The sequence below is a fragment of the Salvelinus fontinalis genome, chromosome 8 (assembly GCF_029448725.1).
Source record: "Salvelinus fontinalis isolate EN_2023a chromosome 8, ASM2944872v1, whole genome shotgun sequence".
Lineage (NCBI taxonomy): Eukaryota > Metazoa > Chordata > Actinopteri > Salmoniformes > Salmonidae > Salvelinus > Salvelinus fontinalis.
In genome coordinates this window covers 24,441,006-24,464,425 of record NC_074672.1, presented here as the reverse complement: position 1 = coordinate 24,464,425, position 23,420 = coordinate 24,441,006, and the positions used below count along the sequence as shown (strand labels likewise).

General features: G+C 43.2%; 2 protein-coding genes across 4 annotated transcripts in view; both read left to right on the top strand.

Moving 5' to 3' along the window:
- The window catches only part of LOC129860927 (5'-nucleotidase domain-containing protein 2-like), a 34,602-nt gene extending 32,427 nt beyond the window's left edge, over positions 1-2,175 (top strand). The window contains exons 13-14 of the mRNA XM_055931859.1: positions 383-447; positions 1,274-2,175. Of these exons, the coding sequence (XP_055787834.1) occupies positions 383-447; positions 1,274-1,535 (327 nt within the window). The 3' untranslated portion in view covers positions 1,536-2,175. The remainder of the gene's footprint in view (positions 1-382; positions 448-1,273) is intronic.
- A 3,572-nt stretch (positions 2,176-5,747) lies between these two features.
- Positions 5,748-14,073, top strand: tbc1d25 (TBC1 domain family, member 25). 3 transcript variants are annotated; one of them, XM_055931856.1, is made up of 7 exons: positions 5,748-5,952; positions 6,925-7,034; positions 7,528-7,682; positions 7,915-8,114; positions 8,210-8,401; positions 9,623-9,898; positions 11,293-14,073. In XM_055931856.1, exons 1-7 carry the CDS (start codon positions 5,908-5,910, stop codon positions 13,042-13,044), a joined length of 2,730 nt encoding a protein of 909 aa, XP_055787831.1. In that variant the 5' UTR covers positions 5,748-5,907; the 3' UTR covers positions 13,045-14,073. The 3 variants fall into 3 exon arrangements, with proteins under 3 accessions (XP_055787831.1, XP_055787832.1, XP_055787833.1); XM_055931857.1 differs by having other exon boundaries at positions 5,752-5,952; positions 7,915-8,039; XM_055931858.1 differs by lacking the exon at positions 5,748-5,952 and having other exon boundaries at positions 6,925-6,993.
- Positions 14,074-23,420: the final 9,347 nt, after the last annotated feature.

The window sequence follows — 23,420 nt, the reverse complement described above, 5'->3', positions numbered from 1 at the left end:
TTGTAACTGTTTTATCAGTTTCTTTATTAAAATATTTTGTGAACTCCAGGACAGTAGCTAAAGCAAGGGGCTATAGTAGCACACAAGTAGACTACAAATGCATGCTGGGCCAGGCATGCCCTGAGCTTGTGAAGTGAGCGCTACTGGAGTGAAATTGGAGCAGGCTCCAGCCTTTGGGAATCTCGCTCAGCGCTCCAGTCAAATTGGTCATGCTCCGCTCAAGCTCCGCTGCACATACTCTGGTCCCAATCAATTGTACCCCCACAATAAGCACTACTACTACAAACTAATATTATGTTTTTTTATACCCATCAGCAATGCCATGTTTTTTATGTTCGATGAATGTGTTCAAGTAAAAACATTTTTATTGAACTCGTTGCAGATGCATCGAGATCCAGAGTCAAAGAAAGTTCTGCAGGATTGGTTGAAGGAGAGAGAAGAGCTTCGGTAAGTCTAGTGTTAGTAGATATTATACACTGAATAAACAAAAGTATGTGGACACCCCTTGAAATGTAGTGCTTTTGGCTATTTCAGCCACACCTGTTGCTGACAGGTGTATTAAAATTGAGCACACAGCCATGCAAACTCCATAGACAGTGGCAGTAGAATGGTCTTACTGAAGATCTCAGTGACTTTCAATGTGGTACCATCACAGGATGCCACCTTTCAACAAGTCAGTTCATAAAATTTCTGCCCTGCTAGAGATGCCCTGGTCAACTGTAAGTGCTGTTATTGTGAAGTGGAAACATCTAGGAGCAACAACGACTCAGCTGTGAAGTGGTAGGCCACACAAGCTCACAGAACGGGAACGCCGAGTGCTGTAGCGCGCAAGAAAATTGTCTGTCCTCGGTTGCAACACTCACTACTGAGTTCCAAACTGCCACTGGAAGCAATATCAGCACAAGAACTGTTCATCGGGAGCTTCATGAATTGGGCTCCATGGCCGAGCAGCCGCACACACGCCTAAGATCACCATGCGCAATGCCAAGCGTCAGCTGGAGTGGTGTAAAACTTGCCACCATTGTTATAGCAACAAAGGGGGACCAACTCCATATTAATGCCCATGATTTTGGAATGAGATATTCGACGAGCAGGTGTCCACATATTTTTGGTCATGTAGTGTATGTCATAATATTCAAAATAAATATTTAATTTATCAAGACCGTCGGACAGCAAGTCAGACCTAAAGGATTCAGTGTAATTTTGACTTAACAAGCTTCGTACAGACCTATGAACTTCCTTCGACCCTTTCTTTCATTTTCCCCCCTCACAGAGCTGTGACCAAGAACCTGTTCAACCCTCACTTTGGTAGCATTTTCCGCACCTGCCACAACCCCACCTACTTCTCCCGTCGCCTGTGCCGCTTCTCTGATGTCTACATGGCATCCATCAGCTGTCTGCTGAACTACGACCTCTCCTACACCTTCTACCCTCGTCGCACCCCCCTGCAGCACGAGGCGCCCCTGTGGATGGACCAGCTTTGCACTGGCTGCATGAAGACTCCCTTTCTGGAGGAGATGGCTCACATCCGCTGAGAGGGGCAATCCAAGATCTCACAAACCGCAAACTGAATATGAAGATGCAGGAACTGAGGCTAAGCTGAGAGTAAGGAGGCATGGTGGACAACACAGAACAGGTTAAAGGTCTGCACGGATCATGAGTGCCACCTGCTGGGTTATTGTATGCCAGTAGGCCTACAGTAGTAGCATATCTGCCTATTCAAGTCACCCAATATCACTTGGTTGGCCAGGACATTTGATGGGTTTAGCCATTAGTTTGACTTTTTAGGTTAGTTAAGGTTGTAACTTGTTATCCACACCATGTACGTATGTTTTTGATATCGGTCACATGATGACTTTTTTAATCTCATTTTAACCATGTAGCCTGTAACGGACTGATGTCATATAATGACATACAGTATCTTATGACCGCGTCAGTTTGAGTTTTGAGTAATGGATCTTGATTATTATAATTTTTTACAAGTATGTTTTAAGTCATTGGTGTTACCGCCTTGAAAATCACTCATTACAAAGAACCTTGAGCATTCTCTTCAGTGGCAAACTGTTATTGGGGAGGGGCCTATATTAAAGGAAAGGATCAGTTAATCAAACCCTTTTAGTATGTCATAAATGTGAGGATTGAGAATTGTGTTTAAATAAAGTGTCATTGGTGTTGCATTGTGAGAAATTATTAATCATATCACTTTTGTAAATTATTTTTAAAGGGTTATTGACCATAGATTTGCGTTTCTGTGGCCTCCATTTAATGAAACTCCTCAATTACCTAAAAGTTGGCATTGGTGTTACTGCTCCTACTGGTGGCACAATGTTATCATAATAGTCCAAATGTATAAAGCTGCCATATTAGTTTGTTTATAATGGGAAGATGTACCCAAATACATATAAATGAAATACAAATCTACAAAAATTAAGTTCATTTGTTACAAAATGAAATACTTAAATGCCACCCCAAATCAAAGACTGACCTTTTTAACAAAATGTGTTTTTGTAGTAACTGAGCTTTCATGTCAGTTTCTGAACAGTACACTCCACCAAGGGAGGGAAGTATGGTAGGAAGGTGAATTCAAGAATTGGAAAATCCTCTTGAAAAAAAAGTCACTTTTTAATTCTTGAATTAGATTTTTATTTTGCTCACTAACTGTGACCATATAATAATGATTATTTGAGGATTCCAGCTATATATCATATACGTTGTACACTGAACAAAAATCTAAACTCAACATGTAAGGTGTTGGGCCCATGTTTCATGAGCTGAAATAAAAGATACCAGAAATATTCTATACGCACAAAAAGCTTATTTCTCAATAATGTTGTGCACACATTTGTTTACATCACTGTTAGTGAGCATTTCCAGGATTATCCATCCACTTGACAGGTGTGGCGTATCAAGAAGCTGATTAAACAGCATGATCATTACACAGGAGCGCCTTGTGCTGGGGACAATAAAGGCCACTCTAAAATGTGCAGTTTTATTACACAACAATGCCACAGACATCTTACATTTTGAGGGAGTGTGCAGTTGGCATGCTGACTGCAGGAATTTCCACCAGAGCTGTTGCCAGAGAATTGAATGTTAATTTCTCGTTTTAGAGCATTTGGCAGTATGTCCAACCGGCCTCACAACCGCAGACCACATGTAACCACGCCAGCCCAGGACCTCCACATCGTGCTTATTCACCTGCGGGATCATCTGAGACCAGCTACCCGGACAGCTGACGAAGCTGGGTTTGCACAACCGAAGAATTTCTGCACAGCTTGTCAGAAACCGTCTCAGGGAAGCTCATCTGCTTGCTCGTCGTCCTCACCAGGGTCTTGAGCTGACTACAAGTTTGGCATCGTAACTGACTTCTGTGGGTAAATGCTCACCTTCGATGGCCACTGGCATGCTGAAGAAGTGTGCTCTTCACAGATTAATCCCAGTTTAAACTGTACCGGGCAAATGACGTCGTGTGGGCGAGTGGTTTGCTGAACATAGTGCCCCATGGTGGCGTTATGGTACGGGCAGGTATAAGCTACGAACATTTTGCAATTTGAATGCACAGAGCTACTGTGAGGAGATTCTGAATCCCATTGTTGTGCCATTCATCTGCCGCCATCACCTCATGTTTCAGCATGATAATTCCTGAAAAATGAAAATGTCCCAGTTCTTCCGTTGCCTGCATACTCACCAGACATGTCACCAATTGAGCATGTTTGGGATGCTCTGGATCGACATGTAGAACAGCGTGTTCCAGTTCCAGCCAATATGCTGCAACTTTGCACAGCCATTGAAGAGGAGTGGGACAACATTCCACAGGGTAAAATCAACAGCCTGATCAACTCTATACGAAGGAGATGTGTTGCGCTGCATGAGGCAAATGGTGGTCACACCAGATACTGACTGGTTTTCTGATCCACGCCCCTGCCTTTTTTTTAAGGTATCTGTGACCAACAGATGCATATCTGTATTCCTAGTCATCCATAGATTAGGGCTTTATTTATTTCAATTGACGGATTTACTTATATGAACTGTAACTCAGTAAAATCTATGAAATTGTCTATATTTTTGTTCAGTGTAAAATACCTGGGATATGGTTTTCCTCTGCATGCAAGAAGAGGGATTGATGGTGCATTCATGACAAGTCAGAAACTCGGAACCTCCAAGTCAAAATTAACATAAACAAAGATTGTAAACTGACAAGATAGTGGAGTGACCGCTGTAAAAATGGGAATGAATGTCCGCAAAAGCAGAAGGCGAGATCAGGTGAGAACATTCTAGCCAATGAGAGGGCAGATACACATGTAAACAAAAACAACAGGCACAACTCCAATACAAAATTGGTTTTCTCAAAGTTGCCGGAATGCCACGTCATTTTATTTTTATTTATTTTATTTCCCCTTTATTTAACCAGGTAGGCCAGTTGAGAACAAGTTCTCATTTACAACTGCGACCTGGCCAAGATAAAGCAAAGCAGTGCGACAAAAACAACAACACAGTTACACATGGGATAAACAAACGTAGTCAATAACACAATATAGAAATGTACAGTGTGTGCAAATGTAGTAAGCTTAGGGAGGTAAGGCAATAAATAGGCCATAGAGATGAAATAATTACAATTTAGCATTCACACTGGAGTGATAGATGTGCAGATGATGATGTGCAAGTAGAGATACTGGGGTGCAAAAGAGCAAGAAGATAAATAACAATATGGGGATGAAGTAGGGAGTTGCTTGGACGGGCTATTTACAGATGGGCTGTGTACAGCTGCAGCGATCGGTAAGCTGCTCTTACAGCTGACGCTTAAAGCTAGTGAGGGAGATATGTCTCCAACTTCAGTGATTTTTGCAATTCGTTCCAGTCATTGGCAGCAGAGAACTGGAAGGAAAGGCGGCCAGACCAGTGAAATATAACTGCTGGAGCGAGTGCTACGGGTGGGTGTTGCTATGTTGACCAGTGAGCTGAGATAAGGCGGAGCATTACCTAGCAAAGACTTATAGATGACCTGGAGCCAGTGGGTTTGGCGACGAATATGTAGCGAGGACCAGCCAACGAGAGCATACAGGTCGCAGTGATGGGTAGTATATGGGGCTTTGGTGACAAACCGGATGGCACTGTGATAGACTGCATCCAATTTGCTGAGTAGAGTGTTGGAGGCAATTTTGTAAATGACATCGCCGAAGTCAAGGATCGGTAGGATAGTCATTTTTACGAGGGTAAGTTTGACAGCATGAGTGAAGGAGGCTTTGTTGCGAAATAGGAAGCCGATTCTAGATTTAACTTTGGATTGGAGATGCTTAATATGAGTCTGGAAGGAGAGTTTACAGTCTAGCCCCCAAAAAGTCCACACTTTCCAGATGGGAAACTAGGGCGACATCTTTCTACGAAGAGTTTCCATGTTGGAAATTACCGAGTTCCGAGTGTCCTTAAACGTACCATCAGTAGCACTAAATGATGTAATGTATACGTGCGTCATATCCTGTGTTCCAGGCGTGAAAGCTGAAACTTCAATATTTTTTTGAGATATTAAAAGTCCTCATTTGTTAGCAAGAAGGCATTTTGGGTATTTTTCAAATTTTGAGCTAGAATATTAACATCGGATTATACTCAAATTCTGTAGTAAATAATATTTTCTGTTTCTTGTTACTCTGAACATAATCACGGAAAAAACCTTTGACAAATTAGCTTCAGTGAAGTACTGCAAATGTGTGAATAAGCTTTTATTTTTAAACAAATTTCCGTCAAACAGGAAGCAGATTTATCTTATTGTCGCAGATGTACAGGTCTGAACAAAGCGGCGACTGAAAAACATGAGTCGCCGCAACCGTTCTCTTCCAATTTGACAAATGCCTATGTAAGAAAAATCTAATTGAATACAACCTTCGTGGGTCCAGTGGACTCCTCATCAACATGGCAACTGATGAGGAGAGGGGCGTAGTGCGTGTCAAAGTCAAGGTGAGGAATATGTGAACGTTAGAATAGCTGCAGCTAGCTTGGGGTACCCTTTGACATGTATCACATTTCCAGGTAGCTAGCTTTATTGTTATCACTGTGGCTGACGTATTTTGGCCATTTCTCGTTAAATTTTGGTGACTTTTGCGTTAGCTTGTAGCAGTTTGAACTGCTATACTTTTCTTCTACCCAGAACAGTGCTTTGTTTTGTTTTTTAGCATTGATCCTGCTAACATCTAATGAGTAATAGTGGACAGTTATTCTGAACGTAACCCTTTTGGATCTTCTGACTACAAAAAGTAAAAAATGTATCAATGAAAAATAACGGATTAGGAAGATTCGATTATTGACAACAGGTCTAACTAGCTACCTGCTGCTGGTGTTGATTTGTGATCGTGCACCGGGGAAACAATTTTAAAGAAATATTGAGAGTCAACTAAAACCCGCGAATCTTGACAGCTAGTCAGATTGGTTTATTGTGTTATACCAAATAAGGAACTCAGTTATTCACAGACAGAACTCCACAGTGACGTGGCTGGTTATTATAACCTTGTTTTGATGCTTTAGTAATAGTAGTGAGTCATTTAGTTAACATCGCCGTCATCACCAGAACAGCCCTGAGCTCTTGACTGAGAACTGGTGACACGTAATTTAGTGATATAAAAGTAAGCATTTCTGCTCTCTTGTGACAAATATAGCCTACACCATTTTTGATCTACGACCCAATCGTTACAAAAAAAGGTTAGTCTGTCATTGTAGAAGGTCAGTCTGATATTTATGACATTTACCTTTGTTGTTTGCTTTTGGTAGCCTGGGTTAACTGAATTTCAAACTTAATTCTGGAACCCAGGCTAGCCTTTTTATTGGAACTAAAGAATGACATTGATTCAGTCACACGATTTACAGTGATGATATGAAATAGGCCTACAATGTACCTCAATGAATGTTTACATTATTGTTTCTCGCCTTCCTCAGAAGTGTGAGGGGATGCTGCCAGTGGAGTTTCGCTCATTTGCTGTGGATCCTCAGATAACATCACTTGAGGTGCTACAGCACATCCTCATCCGAGCCTTTGAGTTAAATGGGTGAGGAGGAGCATCAACATAATGTCTACAGTGCTGTTGATTGACATGGCAAGCAGAATTGTGGAGGTGCATAAAAATAGCAGCCTCCATGCACTTTACTAAGTTTGACTTTTGTACTGGTCTTCGTTACTCTTTTTTGTATTGGCATTAGCACAGTGTACATGATCCTCATTTTAGCTCAAAGATGGCTGCAGTTTGAAAAAGTAGATTGTGCTGATTTGTTGCCGCATTTAACCATGTCGTGCGCCATAGTTTAAAAACTCCATGGATAGTGCTAAACATTGACAGCATATCTGAATTCCACCATTATTTTGCACTTTCACCATTCTGCAGACATTATTAGAAAGTATTGTTTTGGGAGAAAGCTTTGCCTACAATAAAGTTAGAAAAGGTTATGGAGATGGATATGGAATGACTTGGATTGCCATGCATTCTATAATTGATATCAGCCTTTTAAATATTGCTATCAGCTATTTTCTTGTTTCCTAATTAGCAAACGCAACTTTGGAATAAGTTACCTATCCCGGGACCGTGGAGGTTTGGAAGTGTATCTTTCGCTCCTGTCTGACTGGGATTTAGATGCTGCATTTGTCAGTGCAGCTAAACCTTATCTACAGCTCAAGATGGACATTAAGCCTGCCGAAGACAGTAAGCAGACCTGTCAAACGTTCTGTTGATGTGTGCCTATGTGTCACCACCTGAAGAACTTGTGTGTGTGCACGCTTTCATTCAGTATATGTTTTTGGGATATGTGTTAAATTAGTTTGTCAAGTATCTCTTTCCTATTGAAGCTTTTTTTTTTTGCAATGTATTTGTTGGCCTCTCCTTCATACAGTCCCATCTTATTGACCATCTCGTTTTTCCACTTTCTTCCTTTTAGGTCCCGTTATGGAAGACTGGGACATAATAAGCCCCAAAGAAGTGATTTGTTCTGACCAGCTTCCCGGAGATAGGAGGTCCTTGGCGGCTGCGGCCCTCCCCTTCACCCAGTCCCTACTGTCCCAGGTTACTGACAACGCTCTCGCTCTTCACCCTGTCAGCCATCTTTTTTACCAGCCAGTCACTGCTGCCTTGAGTCAGGTCCTTCTGCTAATGCTAAATATCTCCAGTTCTTAGGTTAGTGTTGCTCCCAATGACCCACCTGCGGTTTAATCTCTTGCTGTCTCTCTGTTCAGATGATGGGTCGAACACTGTCCAGAGTACAACAGGCCTTGAGCTGGTCTTACGGGGAGGAGGTGAAGCCTTTCAAGCCCCCATTGAGCGATGCGGAGTTCCACAGTTACCTCAACGGCCAGGGCCAGCTTTCCCGACCAGAGGAACTGAGGCTACGCATCTATCATGGTGGGGTAGAGCCTTCACTACGCAAGGTAACAGCGCATTCACTGAGAGATTCCAACAACAAGTGTGCTAACAGACAGCTCTTTTAACCCTCGATACCAAAGCATTTCACAGTTATAATTGAAAGTACTAGAATATCATATAAAATCCCATAGGGCCGAATCTTAACTTGAGTTTGTTTAACTTAGACTTTCTCGTAACCATGCATTGGTGTCAATGAGATTTATGCAGACATTTGAGTTTGAGAAGGGCCCATGGTCTCCAAAACATTGACGGGAATTGTATAATTATGGTCTTTGGATATTAATCATTTCCCGAAGTGTGAATTAGATGTGGGACTAAAGCATTTGGGTGTATCCATGTTTCACTTCGGAGTGTAAACAGAGTATATATGTAGGTCATTCAATGTGGAACATGAATGTATGATAAAAATGAGCACAAAGAAATGCCATTTGGATGTAGAAGAGCTATATTGTTAAATTACTATACACTCACTGTATTGTATGAACATAGATATATTAGATAGTGAAGCTAAAACATTTAATTTGGCTCTGAGGTGGCAGTACAGAATTTCACCTTTTTATTTTATGGTATTTTCACACATATCTGTTTTACCATTTAGAAATGAAAGCACTTTATGTATCTTGTCCCCCCCATTTGAAGGTATCATAAGTATTTGGACAAATTCACTTATGTGTATTAAAGTAGTCAAAAGTTTAGTATTTGGTCCCATATTTCTAGCATGCCAAGACTACAACAACCTTGCAACATTTGTTTTGGTTGTTTTTCAGATGATGTTGTGTCTAATAGAAGGGAATGGTAAATAATGTATTGTCATTGTAAATAAGAATAGAATATGTTTTTGAACACTTTACATTAATGTGGATGCTACCATGATTACGGATAATCATGAATGAATTGTGGATAATGATGAAAAAAATGCCAACCTCCACTGTTATTGGTAATGGTGATAGGTTAGCATCTCTTGGGGGTATGATCTTTGTGCCTTTAACTTTCTCACTCATCATTATTCACAATTCCTTCAAGATTATCTGTAATCGTGGTAGCATCCACATCAATGTAGAAGTGTTCTTTACTGTCGCCTCATATGAAACATTTGATCTAAAATTCAAAATACTGGAGTATAGAGCCTACAAAATGCTGGTGTATATCCTACATGTCAAACCCCTTTTCCAATGGACATTTTGTGGTAAAAAGAATTTCAGATCTGTCATTTCCTCTGTGTCCAGGTTGTGTGGCGTTACCTCCTGAACGTGTACCCCGATGGGCTGACCGGTCAGGAGAGGATGGACTACATGAAGAGAAAGACTAGGGAGTACGACCAGCTAAAGGGGGAGTGGTCAGCTAGGGTCAGTCCAGAGGACCTGGAGTTCATCAGGGGCAACGTACTGAAGGACGTCCTGAGGACCGACCGGGCCCATCCCTATTACGCCGGCTCCGAGGACAGCCCCCACCTCACCGCTCTCACCGACCTGCTTACCACCTTTGCCATTACACATCCACAGGTGTTGGGATCAATTATTTCTCTGTCCTCTTTGGTAGCCTGCTGGTGGCGTTATACGGACATGTTTGCATTCCTTTTACATTCCTTGACATGCTAAGGGGTGTGGCGTTATTAGCTCAGTGAGAACAAATATATGCTCAACGCTGGTGTTTGGCATCTTCAATTCTTTCTATTTGCTTTTGAGTAATGATTAGTAAACTCTATCTGCCTGCAGTGATACAGTATATAGACAAACGTATGTGGACACCCCTTCAAATTAGTGGATTTGTCTATTTCAGCCACACCCATTGCTGACAGGTGTGCAAAATGGAGCACACAGCCATGTAATCTCCATAGACAAACATTGGCAGTAGAATGGCCTTACTGAAGAACTCAGGGACTTTCAATGTGGCACCGTCATAGGTTGCCACCTTTCCAACAAGTCAGTTTCTCAAATTTCTGCCCTGCTAGAGCTGCCCCGGTCAACTGTAAGTTCTGTTATTGTGAAGTGGAAACATCTAGGAGCAACAATGGCTCAGCCACGAAGTGGTAGGTCACACAAGCTCACAGAACGGGATAGCCGAGTGCTGAAGCGCACAGCTCATAAAATAATTGTCTGTCTTCGGTTGCAACACTCACTACCGAGTTCCAAACTGCCTCTGGAAGCAACATCAGCACAATAACAGTTTGCCGCGAGCATTATGAAATGGTTTCCATGGCTGAGCAGCCACACACAACCCTAAGATTGCAATGCCAAGCGTTGGCTGGAGTGGTGTAAAGCTCGCTGCCATTGGACTCTGAAGTAGTGGAAAAACGTTCTCTGGAGGGATGAATCATGCTTTACCATCTGGCAGTCCAACGGACGATTTTGGGTTTGGCAGATGCCAGGAGATTGCTACCTTCCCAAATGCATAGTGCCAACTGTAAAGTTTGGTGGATGAGGAATAATGGTCTGGGGCTGTTTCTCATGTTTCGGGCTAGGGAAATCTTAACGTTACAGTTAATAATGACATTCTAGACGATTAAGTGCTTCCAACTTTGTGGCAACAGTTTGAGGAAAGACCCTTTCCTGTTTCAGTATGACAATGCCCCTGTGCACACAGCGGGGTCCATACAGAAATGGTTTGTCGAGATCGGTGTGGAAGAACTTCACTGGCCTGCACAGAGGCCTGACCTCAACCCCATCGAACAACTTTGAGAATAATTGAAACACCGACTGTGAGCCAGGCCTAAACGCCCAACATCAGTGCCCGACCTCACTAATGCTCTTGTGGCTGAATGGAACCAATTCCATATTAATGCCCAATATTTTGGAATGAAATGTTTGACAAGCAGGTGTCCACATACTTTTGTTCATGTAGTGTATGTAATCCTAGTTTTTGATGTGTTTTAATTCATTTCAACTCTGTTTCATAGGTGTCGTACTGCCAAGGCATGAGTGACATCGCTTCTCCGATACTTGCCGTTATGGACAATGAGGCACATGCATTCATCTGTTTCTGTGGCATCATGAAACGCCTAGAGGGCAATTTCCGCCCGGATGGCCAACTCATGTCCGTCAAGTTCCAGCATCTGAAGCTGCTACTGCAGTACTCAGACCCCGAGTTCTACTGTTATTTGGTGTCCCGCGGAGCTGATGACCTGTTCTTCTGTTACCGCTGGCTGCTCTTGGAACTCAAACGGGAGTTTGCCTTCGACGATGCCCTGAGGATGCTGGAGGTCACCTGGAGCTCCCTGCCTCCTGATCCTCCCGAAACGGAAGTGGAGCTTTTTGGGCCGCCCCTAGAGACAGACCAGACCAGAATGACATCTGAGAGTGGTGTTGAAAAGAGGCCTGCTTTCGCAGGTGAAGAAGAAGGGGAGCAGAAAGAGAAGCAGCGACGACACATGTTGAGGCCTTCAAGAGAGGAGGCAGACGGCGGGAGAAAGATCGACATGGAGGAAGGAGAGCGGGAGGACAGAGGAGCCAGAAGAGAGGGTGAGGGGAACTTCGACATGCCTTACGTAGGAAAGGAGAAGGCGCACAACAATGCACCTGTTCCTCCCTTTGAGAAGCAGACCAGTTTTGGTGAGTTCAAATACTACAATGCACGGAACAAGGACAGCTTTGATTTCGTGGAGAGAGACCCACCAGAGGGTCCTGTTGAGATGGAAGCCTCCTTGCACCCTGTATCAAGTCCACCGGCCCGGCAGGGCACCGAGGACAGCGAGGAGGATCCAGGGGAGAGAGCACCTCTTATAACGGATGATGACAAGTCCTCCAGCCCAGAGACGGAGGAGAGGAGCTCCCCTAATGGACAAACAGCCTCTCCGGTCTCCCCATTTCCTCATGGTCTGCCAAGCTGGAAGAATGGTTCCTCTCTGTCTCCAGGCTCCACTCCCTCCCCCTCAAGTTGGAGAGGTGCCTCCCCAGACACCCCATCACCAAAGTACACCTCCCCCATTTTACCCAACGGAAGGGTTGAGTCGCCAGAGAAAGCCACAAGAGGATTTGCTTCCTTTGCCTCGGTGCCGAACGGAACCGGAGCTAACTCTCCCGCTACCCCAACAGGGAGGTCCTTGGTTTCCTCTCCCCTACTGACTAGATCATTGCTCTCCTCCCCTATTTTGTCCTTCGGGAGAGCTCTTCCTTCGCTGCCGGTCAGCACAGTCAACAAGTCCTTTCCCAGTAACCTCCCTTCTCCTTGCAGCAGAGCCTCCAGCACCGCACCCAACACTCCAAATTCAACCAAACCAGAGAATACCACCATCAAACCTTGTTCCCTCCCACCGCCTCAAGAGTTTGGTAAAGGGAATCCTTTCATGTTGTTCCTGTGCCTGTCAATCCTGTTGGAGCATCGAGACCACATTATAAAGAACAGCTTTGATTACAACGAGCTGGCTATGCACTTTGACCGCCTTGTTCGGCGACACAATCTGGGCAGGGTGCTGCAGCGCGCCAAGGCCTTGTTTGCGGACTACCTGCAGAGTGAGGTGTGGGATTCAGAGGAAGGGGATGAGGTCAGCTCGGACTCGCCCACCACAGTCACTGCTGCTTTCCACTCCCCGCCCCCCTCTGCCACCAGGCCTCTTTTTACCCCTTTGTCATCCTCTCCAAACTCCACCTATAATCTGGCTGATACCATACCTTCCCCTTCTTCACCTGTCTCCCTCTCTCCCTCCTCTTGACTTCTGTCACTATATCCCCATGCCCAACACATTTACACTACAATGACTAATAGTTGCCTAGTCCAGCTGTTTGTCCCTTTATCGTTGCTCATCTTATTTAGCTCTACACCCATACCAGACTTGACTAGAAGGTTACTACTGTACGTTTTTCATGTCTATGCTGTCAGTATTGCTCTTCACTCCATTTCCTCTAATCGACAAGTCCTCATGCTTACTCTTGCCTTGCTATGCACTCATCCATTGAGTTTTTACTGTTTCAAACTTTTAGTTAAAGGGATAATAATAATGTTTCAAATACCTTTTACCTTTATATGGTTAACATAGATAAGAACCTCATTGGATAAGCCACAACTGTGTCTTCTTGACCAAAGAGCTCTAGTTGTGTGATCACACTGCTAAGAACCAACACCGGCACATTGCTAGTCTGGACTCTTTACATAACGGCAGTGTGTATGGTTACTGGTTCAAGCTCTGCCCCCTCTGTTCCCTGACTTGGCTACAGTTGGAGTGAGCAGTGGGTGCTGGCCATTGGAACTATGGAGAAATATGAACAGTATGAATGAGTCATGCGATTCCCCTTAAAAATGCCCTGTTGAGAATATATAAAATATGCCTGTATTTGACTGCACACGTGCCAGCATAGTGATTGAGGACACTAACAACAGCAACTGAGCTTTGTAAAGGTTATATTCGTGAGTCAGTAATTGCATTGTGTATCATTACATTTTCTATCAAAATAATTTCAATACTGTATAATTTTGTTGTTGTAAGGTCACATTTTAAATATCAAGGTGAGATGAAGTTATTTTCTTTAGAAATACTATGAAGCATGGTGTGCCCCATAGGAATCTGAATGGCAAAGAAAAGTTACAGTATATTGGGAGAGGCCTTATAAGAAATGAATGGGTTTCAGTACTGCAGTTTCATGGCCAGTTTCTGCATTTGCGCTCACAATTGACTGTTTGCTTTTGAATCACACAACCACTATGATCTGAACAATATACTGTATTAAATGGGAATGTTTTGCTATTCAGGGGTTCAATGGATCATTCAATCGATAACAAAAAAATGGATACACAAATTTTGCATTTGCCCAAGATCATGTATGGCCCTAGGTGTGTACATTGCACAATGTGCACATAGTTACTATATGGTGCTAAAAGATTTCATAAAGTATAGGATTCATCATGGCTTTATGAGAATGGTTATAAATGTATAAATTAATGTTATATTGCACAGTTTTGGCCATATATGGTCACCCCTGAACTTTTCTTAAATAATTCCCTATTTCTTCTCTAATAAGTTTAATCAAAAAGGTACTTTTGGTCACCACATCTTATTGGATTTTCAACCACCGGACAAATTAAGCATTCAAAGAAAATAACACCCTCTCCACAATAAAACATGGGGGAGGTTTGCTACCACTGGTACAGGGCTTGAATGTGTACAATACATTCAGATTAACTCAGCAGATTATCAAGGTGGTTTGGAGTGCAATGTTCAACCCAGTGTACAAAAACTGTCGATGTTAAATGTCGTGGGTCTTCCAGCAGGTCAACAATCCCGAACACACATCAGAAGCACGCTGGAATGATTCAAGAAGAAACTCTGGACTGGCCAGCAAAGAGTCCAGATCTGAATCACATCTATAACCAATGGCTAGAGCTGAAAACAGCAGTTGGTGGAGGGCTCCCCTCAAATATTGAAGAATTAGAGCAGTTTGCTGCTGAAGAGTGGGATAAATTGACAGTAGAAAGGAGCAGCAAGTTCATTGATGGCTACAAGAAGCATTTGTTGGCAGTTACAGTGCATTTTATAAATATTCAGACCCCTTCACTTTTTCCACATTTTATTTTATGTTACAGCCTTATTCTAAAACATTAACTTATTCTACACACAGAGCGAAAACTTTAAAATGTAAAACACAAATACCTTATTTACATAACTATTCAGACCCTTTGCTATGAGACTCAAAATTGAGCTCAGGTGCATCCTGTTTCCATTGATTGTCATTGAGACGTTTCTGAAACTTGATTGGAGTCCACCTGTGGTAAAATTCAATTGATTGGACATGATTTGGAAAGGCACACACCTGTCTACACAAGGTCCAAGGGTTCACAGTGCATGTCATAGCAAAAACCAAGCCATGGAATTGGAAGGAATTGTCCGCAGAGCTCCAAGACAGGATTGTGTCGTCACAGATCTGCGGAAGGGTACCAAAGCATTTCTGCTTTCATTGAAAGTCCTCATTGAAGGTCCTCAAAAACACAGTGGCCTCCATCATTCTTAAAGGGAACAAGTTTGGAACCACCAAGACTCTTCCTAGAGCTGTACACCAGGCCAAACTGAGCAATCGGGGGAGAAGGGCCTTGGTCAGAGAGGTGACCAAGAACCCGATGGTCACTCTGACAGAGCTCCAGTGTTCCTCTGTGGAGATGGTTGTCCTTCTGTAAGGTTCTCCGATCTCTGCAGCACTCCACCAATCAGGTGTAAGCCACTCCTCAGTAAAAGGCACATGACAGCCCGCTTGGAGTTTACCAGAAGGAACCTAAAGGGCTCTCAGACCATGAGAAACAACATTCTCTGATCTGATGAAACCAAGATTTAACTTTTTGGCCTGAATGCTAAGCATCACATCTGGAGGAAACCTGGCACCCTCCCTACGTTGAAGCATGGTGATGACAGCATCATGCTGTGGGAATGTTTTTCAGCGGCAGGGACTGAGAGACTAGTCAGTCGAAGGAAAGATGAACGGTGCAAAGTACAGAGAGATCCTTGATGAAAACCTGCTCCAGAGCGCTCAGGACCTCAGACTGGGGTGAGGGTTCACCTTCCAACAGGACAACGACCCTAAGCACACAGCAAAAACAATGCAGGAGTTGCTTCGGGACAAGTCTGTGAATGTCCTTGAGTGGCCCAGCCAGACCCCGGACTTGAACCCAATCGAATATCTCTGGAGAGACCTGAAAATAGCTGTGCAACGACGCTCCCCATCCAATCTGACAGCGCTTAAGAGGATCTGCAGAGAGGAATGGGAGAAACTCCCCAAATACAGGTGTGCCAAGCTTGTAGTGTCATACCCAAAAAGACTTGAGGCTGTAATTACTGCCAAAGGTGCTTCAACAAAGTACTGAATAAAGAGTCTGAATACTTATGTAATATACACTGCTCAAAAAAATAAAGGGAACACTTAAACAACACAATGTAACTCCAAGTCAATCACACTTCTGTGAAATCAAACTGTCCACTTAGGAAGCAACACTGATTGACAATAAATTTCACATGCTGTTGTGCAAATGGAATAGACAACAGGTGAAAATTATAGGCAATTATCAAGACACCCCCAATAAAGGAGTGGTTCTGCAGGTGGTGACCACAGACCACTTCTCAGTTCCTATGCTTCCTGGCTGATGTTTTGGTCACTTTTGAATGCTGGCGGTGCTTTCACTCTCGTGGTAGCATGAGACGGAGTCTACAACCCACACAAGTGGCTCAGGTAGTGCAGCTCATCCAGGATAGCACATCAATGCGAGCTGTGGCAAGAAGGTTTGCTGTGTCTGTCAGCGTAGTGTCCAGAGCATGGAGGCGCTACCAGGAGACAGGCCAGTACATCAGGAGACGTGGAGGAGGCCGTAAGAGGGCAACAACCCAGCAGCAGGACCGCTACCTCCGCCTTTGAGCAGGAGGAGTACTGCCAGAGCCCTGCAAAATGACCTCCAGCAGGCCACAAATGTGCATGTGTCTGCTCAAACGGTCAGAAACAGACTCCATGAGGGTGGTATGAGGGCCCGACGTCCACAGGTGGAGGTTGTGCTTACAACCCAACACCATGCAGGAAGTTTGGCATTTGCCAGAGAACACCAAGATTGGCAAATTCGCCACTGGCGCCCTGTGCTCTTCACAGATGAAAGAAGGTTCACACTGAGCACATGTGACAGACGTGACAGAGTCTGGAGACGCCGTGGAGAACCTTCTGCTGCCTGCAACATCCTCCAGCATGACCGGTTTGGCGGTGGGTCAGTCATGGTGTGGGGTGGCATTTCTTTGGGGGGCCGCACAGCCCTCCATGTGCTCGCCAGATGTAGCCTGACTGCCATTAGGTACCGAGATGAGATCCTCAGACCCCTTGTGAGACCATATGCTGGTGCGGTTGGCCCTGGGTTCCTCCTAATGCAAGACAATGCTAGACCTCATGTGGCTGGAGTGTGTCAGCAGTTCCTGCAAGAGGAAGGCATTGATGCTATGGACTGGCCCGCCCGTTCCCCAGACCTGAATCCAATTGAGCACATCTGGGACATCATGTCTCGCTCCATCCACCAACGCCACGTTGCACCACAGACTGTCCAGGAGTTGGCGGATGCTTTAGTCCAGGTCTGGGAGGAGATGCCTCAGGAGACCATCCGCCACCTCATCAAGTGCATGCCCAGGCGTTGTAGGGAGGTCATACAGGCACGTGGAGGACACACACACTACTGAGCCTCATTTTGACTTGTTCTAAGGACATTACATCAAAGTTGGATCAGCCTATAGTGTGGTTTTCCACTTTAACTTTGAGTGTGACTCCAAATCCAGACCTCCATGGGTTGATAAATTTGATTTCCATTGATAATGTTTGTGTGATTTTGTTGTCAGCACATTCAACTATGTAAAGATAAAAGTATTTAATAAGAATATTTCATTCAGATCTAGGATGTGTTATTTTAGTGTTCCCTTTATTTTTTTGAGCAGTGTATATATATATATATATATATATATATATATATATATATATATATATATATATATATATATATATATATATATATATATATATATACTGCTCAAAAAAATAAAGGGAACACTTAAACAACACAATGTAACTCCAAGTCAATCACACTTCTGTGAAATCAAACTGTCCACTTAGGAAGCAACACTGATTGACAATAAATTTCACATGCTGTTGTGCAAATGGAATAGACAAAAGGTGGAAATTATAGGCAATTAGCAAGACACCCCCGAAAACGGAATGGTTCTGCAGGTGGTGACCACAGACCACTTCTCAGTTCCTATGCTTCCTGGCTGATGTTTTGGTCACTTTTGAATGCTGGCGGTGCTCTCACTCTAGTGGTAGCATGAGACGGAGTCTATAACCCACACAAGTGGCTCAGGTAGTGCAATTCATCCAGGATGGCACATCAATGCGAACTGTGGCAAAAAGGTTTGCTGTGTCTGTCAGCGTAGTGTCCAGAGCATGCAGGCGCTACCAGGAGACAGGCCAGTACATCAGGAGACGTGGAGGAGGCCGTAGGAGGGCAACAACCCAGCAGCAGGACCGCTACCTCCGCCTTTGTGCAAGGAGGTGCACTGCCAGAGCCCTGCAAAATAACCTCCAGCAGGCCACAAATGTGCATGTGTCTGCTCAAACGGTCAGAAACAGACTCCATGAGGGTGGTATGAGGGCCCGACGTCCACAGGTGGGGGTTGTGCTTACAGCCCAACACCGTGCAGGACGTTTGGCATTTGCCAGAGAACACCAAGATTGGCAAATTCGCCACTGGCGCCCTGTGCTCTTCACAGATGAAAGCAGGTTCACACTGAGCACTTGAGCACATGTGACAGACGTGACAGAGTCTGGAGACGCCGTGGAAAACGTTCTGCTGCCTGCAACATCCTCCAGCATGACCGGTTTGGCGATGGGCCAGTCATGGTGTGGGGTGGCATTTCTTTGTGGGGCCGCACAGCCCTCCATGTGCTCGCCAGAGGTAGCCTGACTGCCATTAGGTACCGAGATGAGATCCCCAGACCCCTTGTGAGACCATATGCTGACACATGCTCATTTGTGGCCTGCTGGAGGTCATTTTGCAGGGCTCTGGCAGTGCACCTCCTTACACAAAGGCGGAGGTAGTGGTCCTGCTGCTGGGTTGTTGCCCTCCTACGGCCTCCTCCACGTCTCCTGATGTACTGGCCTGTCTCCTGGTAGCGCCTGCATGCTCTGGACACTACGCTGACAGACACAGCAAACTTTTTTGCCACAGTTCGCATTGATGTGCCATCCTGGATGAATTGCACTACCTGAGCCACTTGTGTGGGTTATAGACTCCGTCTCATGCTACCACTAGAGTGAGAGCACCGCCAGCATTCAAAAGTGACCAAAACATCAGCCAGGAAGCATAGGAACTGAGAAGTGGTCTGTGGTCACCACCTGTAGAATCACTCCTTTTTTGGGGGGTGTCTTGCTAATTGCCTATAATTTCCACCTTTTGTCTATTCCATTTGCACAACAGCATGTGAAATGTATTGTCAATCAGTGTTGCTTCCTAAGTGGACAGTTTGATTTCACAGAAGTGTGATTGACTTGGAGTTACATTGTGTTGTTTAAGTGTTCCCTTTATTTTTTTGAGCAGTGTATTTTATAGATTTGTGAAAATGTCGGAACCTGCTTTTCCTTAGTCATTATGGGGTATTGTGTGTAGATTTGAGGAGGGGGGGGGGACAATTTTATGAATTTTAGAATAACAAAATTTGGAAACGTCAAAAGGTCTGAATACTTTCCAAAGGCACTGTGTCTTGTAAAAATGTGTGCAACTAAGTACTATAGCTCTGGGGTGCCAATAATGTTGTCCATGCCATTTGTCTTAAGTTTACAATTTTAGTTTAGAAAACAAAGTTTACATAAATCAATTGGTTCTGCAATGTTGGCAATCCAATGACCAGGGGTGGAGACATAAAGCTTTTTTTCAATTTCAACTTATTTTAGAAGAAATAGGAATTTTAAGAAAAGTGTACGAGTGCCAATATATTTGTCTGGAACTGTATGTCTGGAGAATTCTCTTTTCCTTTAAGATATTCGATTGATTGGTCAATATTTTACTCTGAAGCTAAACATTCCACTGTGAATTATGTGGGCCACTTTCAGCAGGACAGAATGTTGTGTAACATCCAGGTAGAAATATACTCAACAAAAATATAAATGCAACATGTAAAGTGTTGGTCACATGTTTCATGAGCTGAAATAAAATATTTCAGAAATTGTGTGTATGCACAAAAAGCTTATTTCTCTCAAATGTTGTCCACAAATTTGTTTACATCCCTGTTAATGAGCATTTCAACTTTGCAAAGATAATCCATCCACCTGACAGGTGTGGCATATCAAGAAGCTGATTAAACAGCATGATCATTACAAAGGTACACCTTGTGCTGGGGACAATAAAATGCCACTCAAAAATGTGCCCTTTTGTTACAACATAATGCCACAGATGTCTCAAGTTTTGAAGGGAGCCTCCAATTGGCATGCTGACTGCAGGAATGTCCACCAGAGCTGTTGCCAGATAATTTAATTTAAATTTCTCTACCATAAGCTGCCTCCAACATTGTTTTAGAGAATTTGGCTGTATGTCCAACTGGCCTAACAACCTCAGACGTATGGTGTTGTGTGGGTCATCGTGAACATAGTGCCCCATGGTGGTATTAGGGTTATGGTATGGAAAGGCATAAGCAATTTGAATGCACAGAGATACCGTGGTGAGATCTTGAGACCCATTGTGCCATCCCCTCATGTTTCAGCATGATAATGCATGTTGCAAGGATCTGTACACAATTTCTGGAAGCTGTAAATGTCCCAGTTCTCCCATGGCCTGCATACTCGCCAGACATGTCACCCATTGAGCATGTTTGGGATGCTCTGGATCAATGTGTATGACATCGTGTTCCAGGTCCCGCCACTTCGCACAGCCATTGAACAGGAGTGGGACAACATTCCACAGGCCACCTTTAACAGCTTGAGAAGAAGATGTACTGCATGAGGAAAATGGTGGTCACACCAGATACTGACTGGTTTACTGATCCACGCCCCTACCTTTTTTTAAAGGTATTTGTGACCAACAGATTCATATCTGTATTCCCAGTCATGTGAAATCCATAGATTAGGGCCTAATGCATTCATTTCAAATTACTGATTTCCTTATATGAACTGTAACTCAGTAAAATCTTTGAAATTGTTGCATGTTGCGTTCATATTTTTGTTCAGTGTATATTATGTAGAACAAACCTGCTTCTGACATGTAAAATAACGTACGCGTCATGGAAAATCCTTGTCTCCAAAAAGTACACTTCAGGAATTTATTTTTATTTTTGGAGATCTTTCCAATTTTTGGGAGTCATGTCAACTCTTTTCATGACATTTCTATCTGCAATGTTCCGCAACGTTTGCCTACTGAATGTTGGTATCATGGTATCATGTGCAGTAGCATTGGAAATGTGGTCCTGATACACCATGTAACAAGAAGAGGCAATTACTTCATTATGTTGTATAGAGTTAGCCTAAATGGAACCTCTTTGCAGTGAAGTGCCTCATCACCAGAAGTAATTGTGTACATGTAGCCTTGATTAATGTTAGTTTTTTTGTGAGCTTGATACTCATCTTTATTTACTCCACCAACAAGGCTTATCTTCATATTGAACAGCTTGTGTGTAGCCATTAAGGTTGATGGATTTCTTTGTGGGACCTACCAAAACCACAAAGTCCTTGTGAAACATTTTTTAAAGGTACTGTAAGTGCTTTGGACAAGGGCAATGAGAATGTGGGTTAAAATCTTTTGAAATGCCAATACCCAGCACAAAATGCCTTCATCAGGTGAAGTAGTACATTTAGCTGTAGGTGTATGGAAGACAGGCTAGAGAATGGGTTGAATTGGTGTGTAGAAGTATTGTCTATGAGTCATTTCAGTGAGTGTGAAATCCTGCAGGCATGCTGGACACATTTTGAAATAGATCATCTCATGATATACTAGAAACATTTTCATAGATTCTAAGTGATCATATTGACTGTATTTTTTATTTTAAATCTTATTAATACCAAGTGTAGATGGTGTCATGTAAAATAATAAATACTGCATATTTTAATGAACCAGACAACAAAATCCTGATACAGTGCCTTCAGAAAGTATTCATACCCTTTGACTTATTCCAGATTTTGTTGTGTTACATCGTGAATTCAATAGATTTTTTTTCTCACCTATCTTCTCACTACTATTGCACACAGTGAGTCCATGCTATTTATTACATTTTTACTCCTGAACTTATTTAGCCTTGCTATAACAAAGGGTTTGAATACTGATTGACTCAAGACATTTCAGCTTTTCATTTTTTATTAATTTGTAAACATTTAAAAAAAGATAATTCCACATTGATATTATAGGGTATTGTGTGTGGGCCAGTGTCAAAATAAAATCTACATTTAGTTCATTTTAAATTCAAGCTGTAACAAAAAAAAATGTGGAAGAAGTCAAGGGGTGTGAATTCATTCGAAAGGCACTGTATCTATCTAGATTAGTCCCATGGAAGAAAACATCTTATTTTATGATGAAAATGTACACTGAACAAAAATATAAACACAACATGTAAAGTGTTTTTCCCATGTTTCATGAGCTGAAATAAAAGATCCTGGAAATGTTCCATACGCACAAAAGCTTATTTCTCAACTTTTGTAAACTAATTTGTTTATATCACTGTTAGTGAGCATTTCTCCTTTGCTAAGATAATCAATCCACCTGACAGGTGTGGCATATCAAGAAGCTGATTAAACAGCACGATAATTACACAGGTGCACCTTGTGCTGGGGGTAATAAAAGGCCACTAAAATATGCCGTTTTGTCACACAACACAATGCCACAGATGTCTCAAGTTTTGATGGAGCGTGCAATTGGCATGCTGACTTCAGGAATGTCCACCAGAGCGGTTGCGAGAGAAGCTAATGTTAATTTCTCTATCATAAAACCTCTCCACCGTCATTTTAGAGAATTTGACAGTATGTCCAACCGGCTTCAGAACCACAGACAACGTGTATGGCATTGTGTGGGTGAACGGTTTGATGTCAAATTTGTGAGTGCCCCATGGTGGCGGTGGGGTTATGGTATGGGCAGGCATAAGCTATGGACAATGAACACAATTGTATTTTATCAATGGCAATTTCAATGCAAAAAGATACCGTGACGAGATCCTGAGGCCCATTGTCGTGCCATTCCTCCACCGCCATCACCTCATGTTTAAGCATGATAATCCACAGCCCCATGTCGCAAGGATCTGTACACAATTCCTTGAAGCTGATATTATCCCAGTTCTTCCATGGCCTACATACTCACCAGACATGTCACCCATAGAGCATGTTTGGGATGCTCTGGATTGATGTGTACGACAGTGCGTTCCAGTTCCAGCTAATATCCCGCAACTTCGCACAGCCATTGAAGAGGAGTGGGACAACATTCCACAGGCCACAATCAATAGCTTGATCAACTTTATGCGAAAAAGATGTGTCGCGCTGCATGAGGCAAATGGTGGTCACACTAGATACTGACTGGTTTTCTGATCCACGCCCCTACCTTTTTTTTTTAAGGTACAGT

What these genes read in the sequence shown, in the direction of transcription:
- tbc1d25 (XM_055931856.1), top strand. Translation starts at nt 5,908, where the DNA reads ATGGCAACTGATGAGGAGAGGGGCGTAGTGCGTGTCAAAGTCAAG. An exon ending in CGAGCCTTTGAGTTAAATGG is followed by an intron (nt 7,035 to 7,527) that starts GTGAGGAGGAGC and finishes TTTCCTAATTAG; the next exon opens with CAAACGCAACTTTGGAATAA. An exon ending in TTGCCATTACACATCCACAG is followed by an intron (nt 9,899 to 11,292) that starts GTGTTGGGATCA and finishes TCTGTTTCATAG; the next exon opens with GTGTCGTACTGCCAAGGCAT.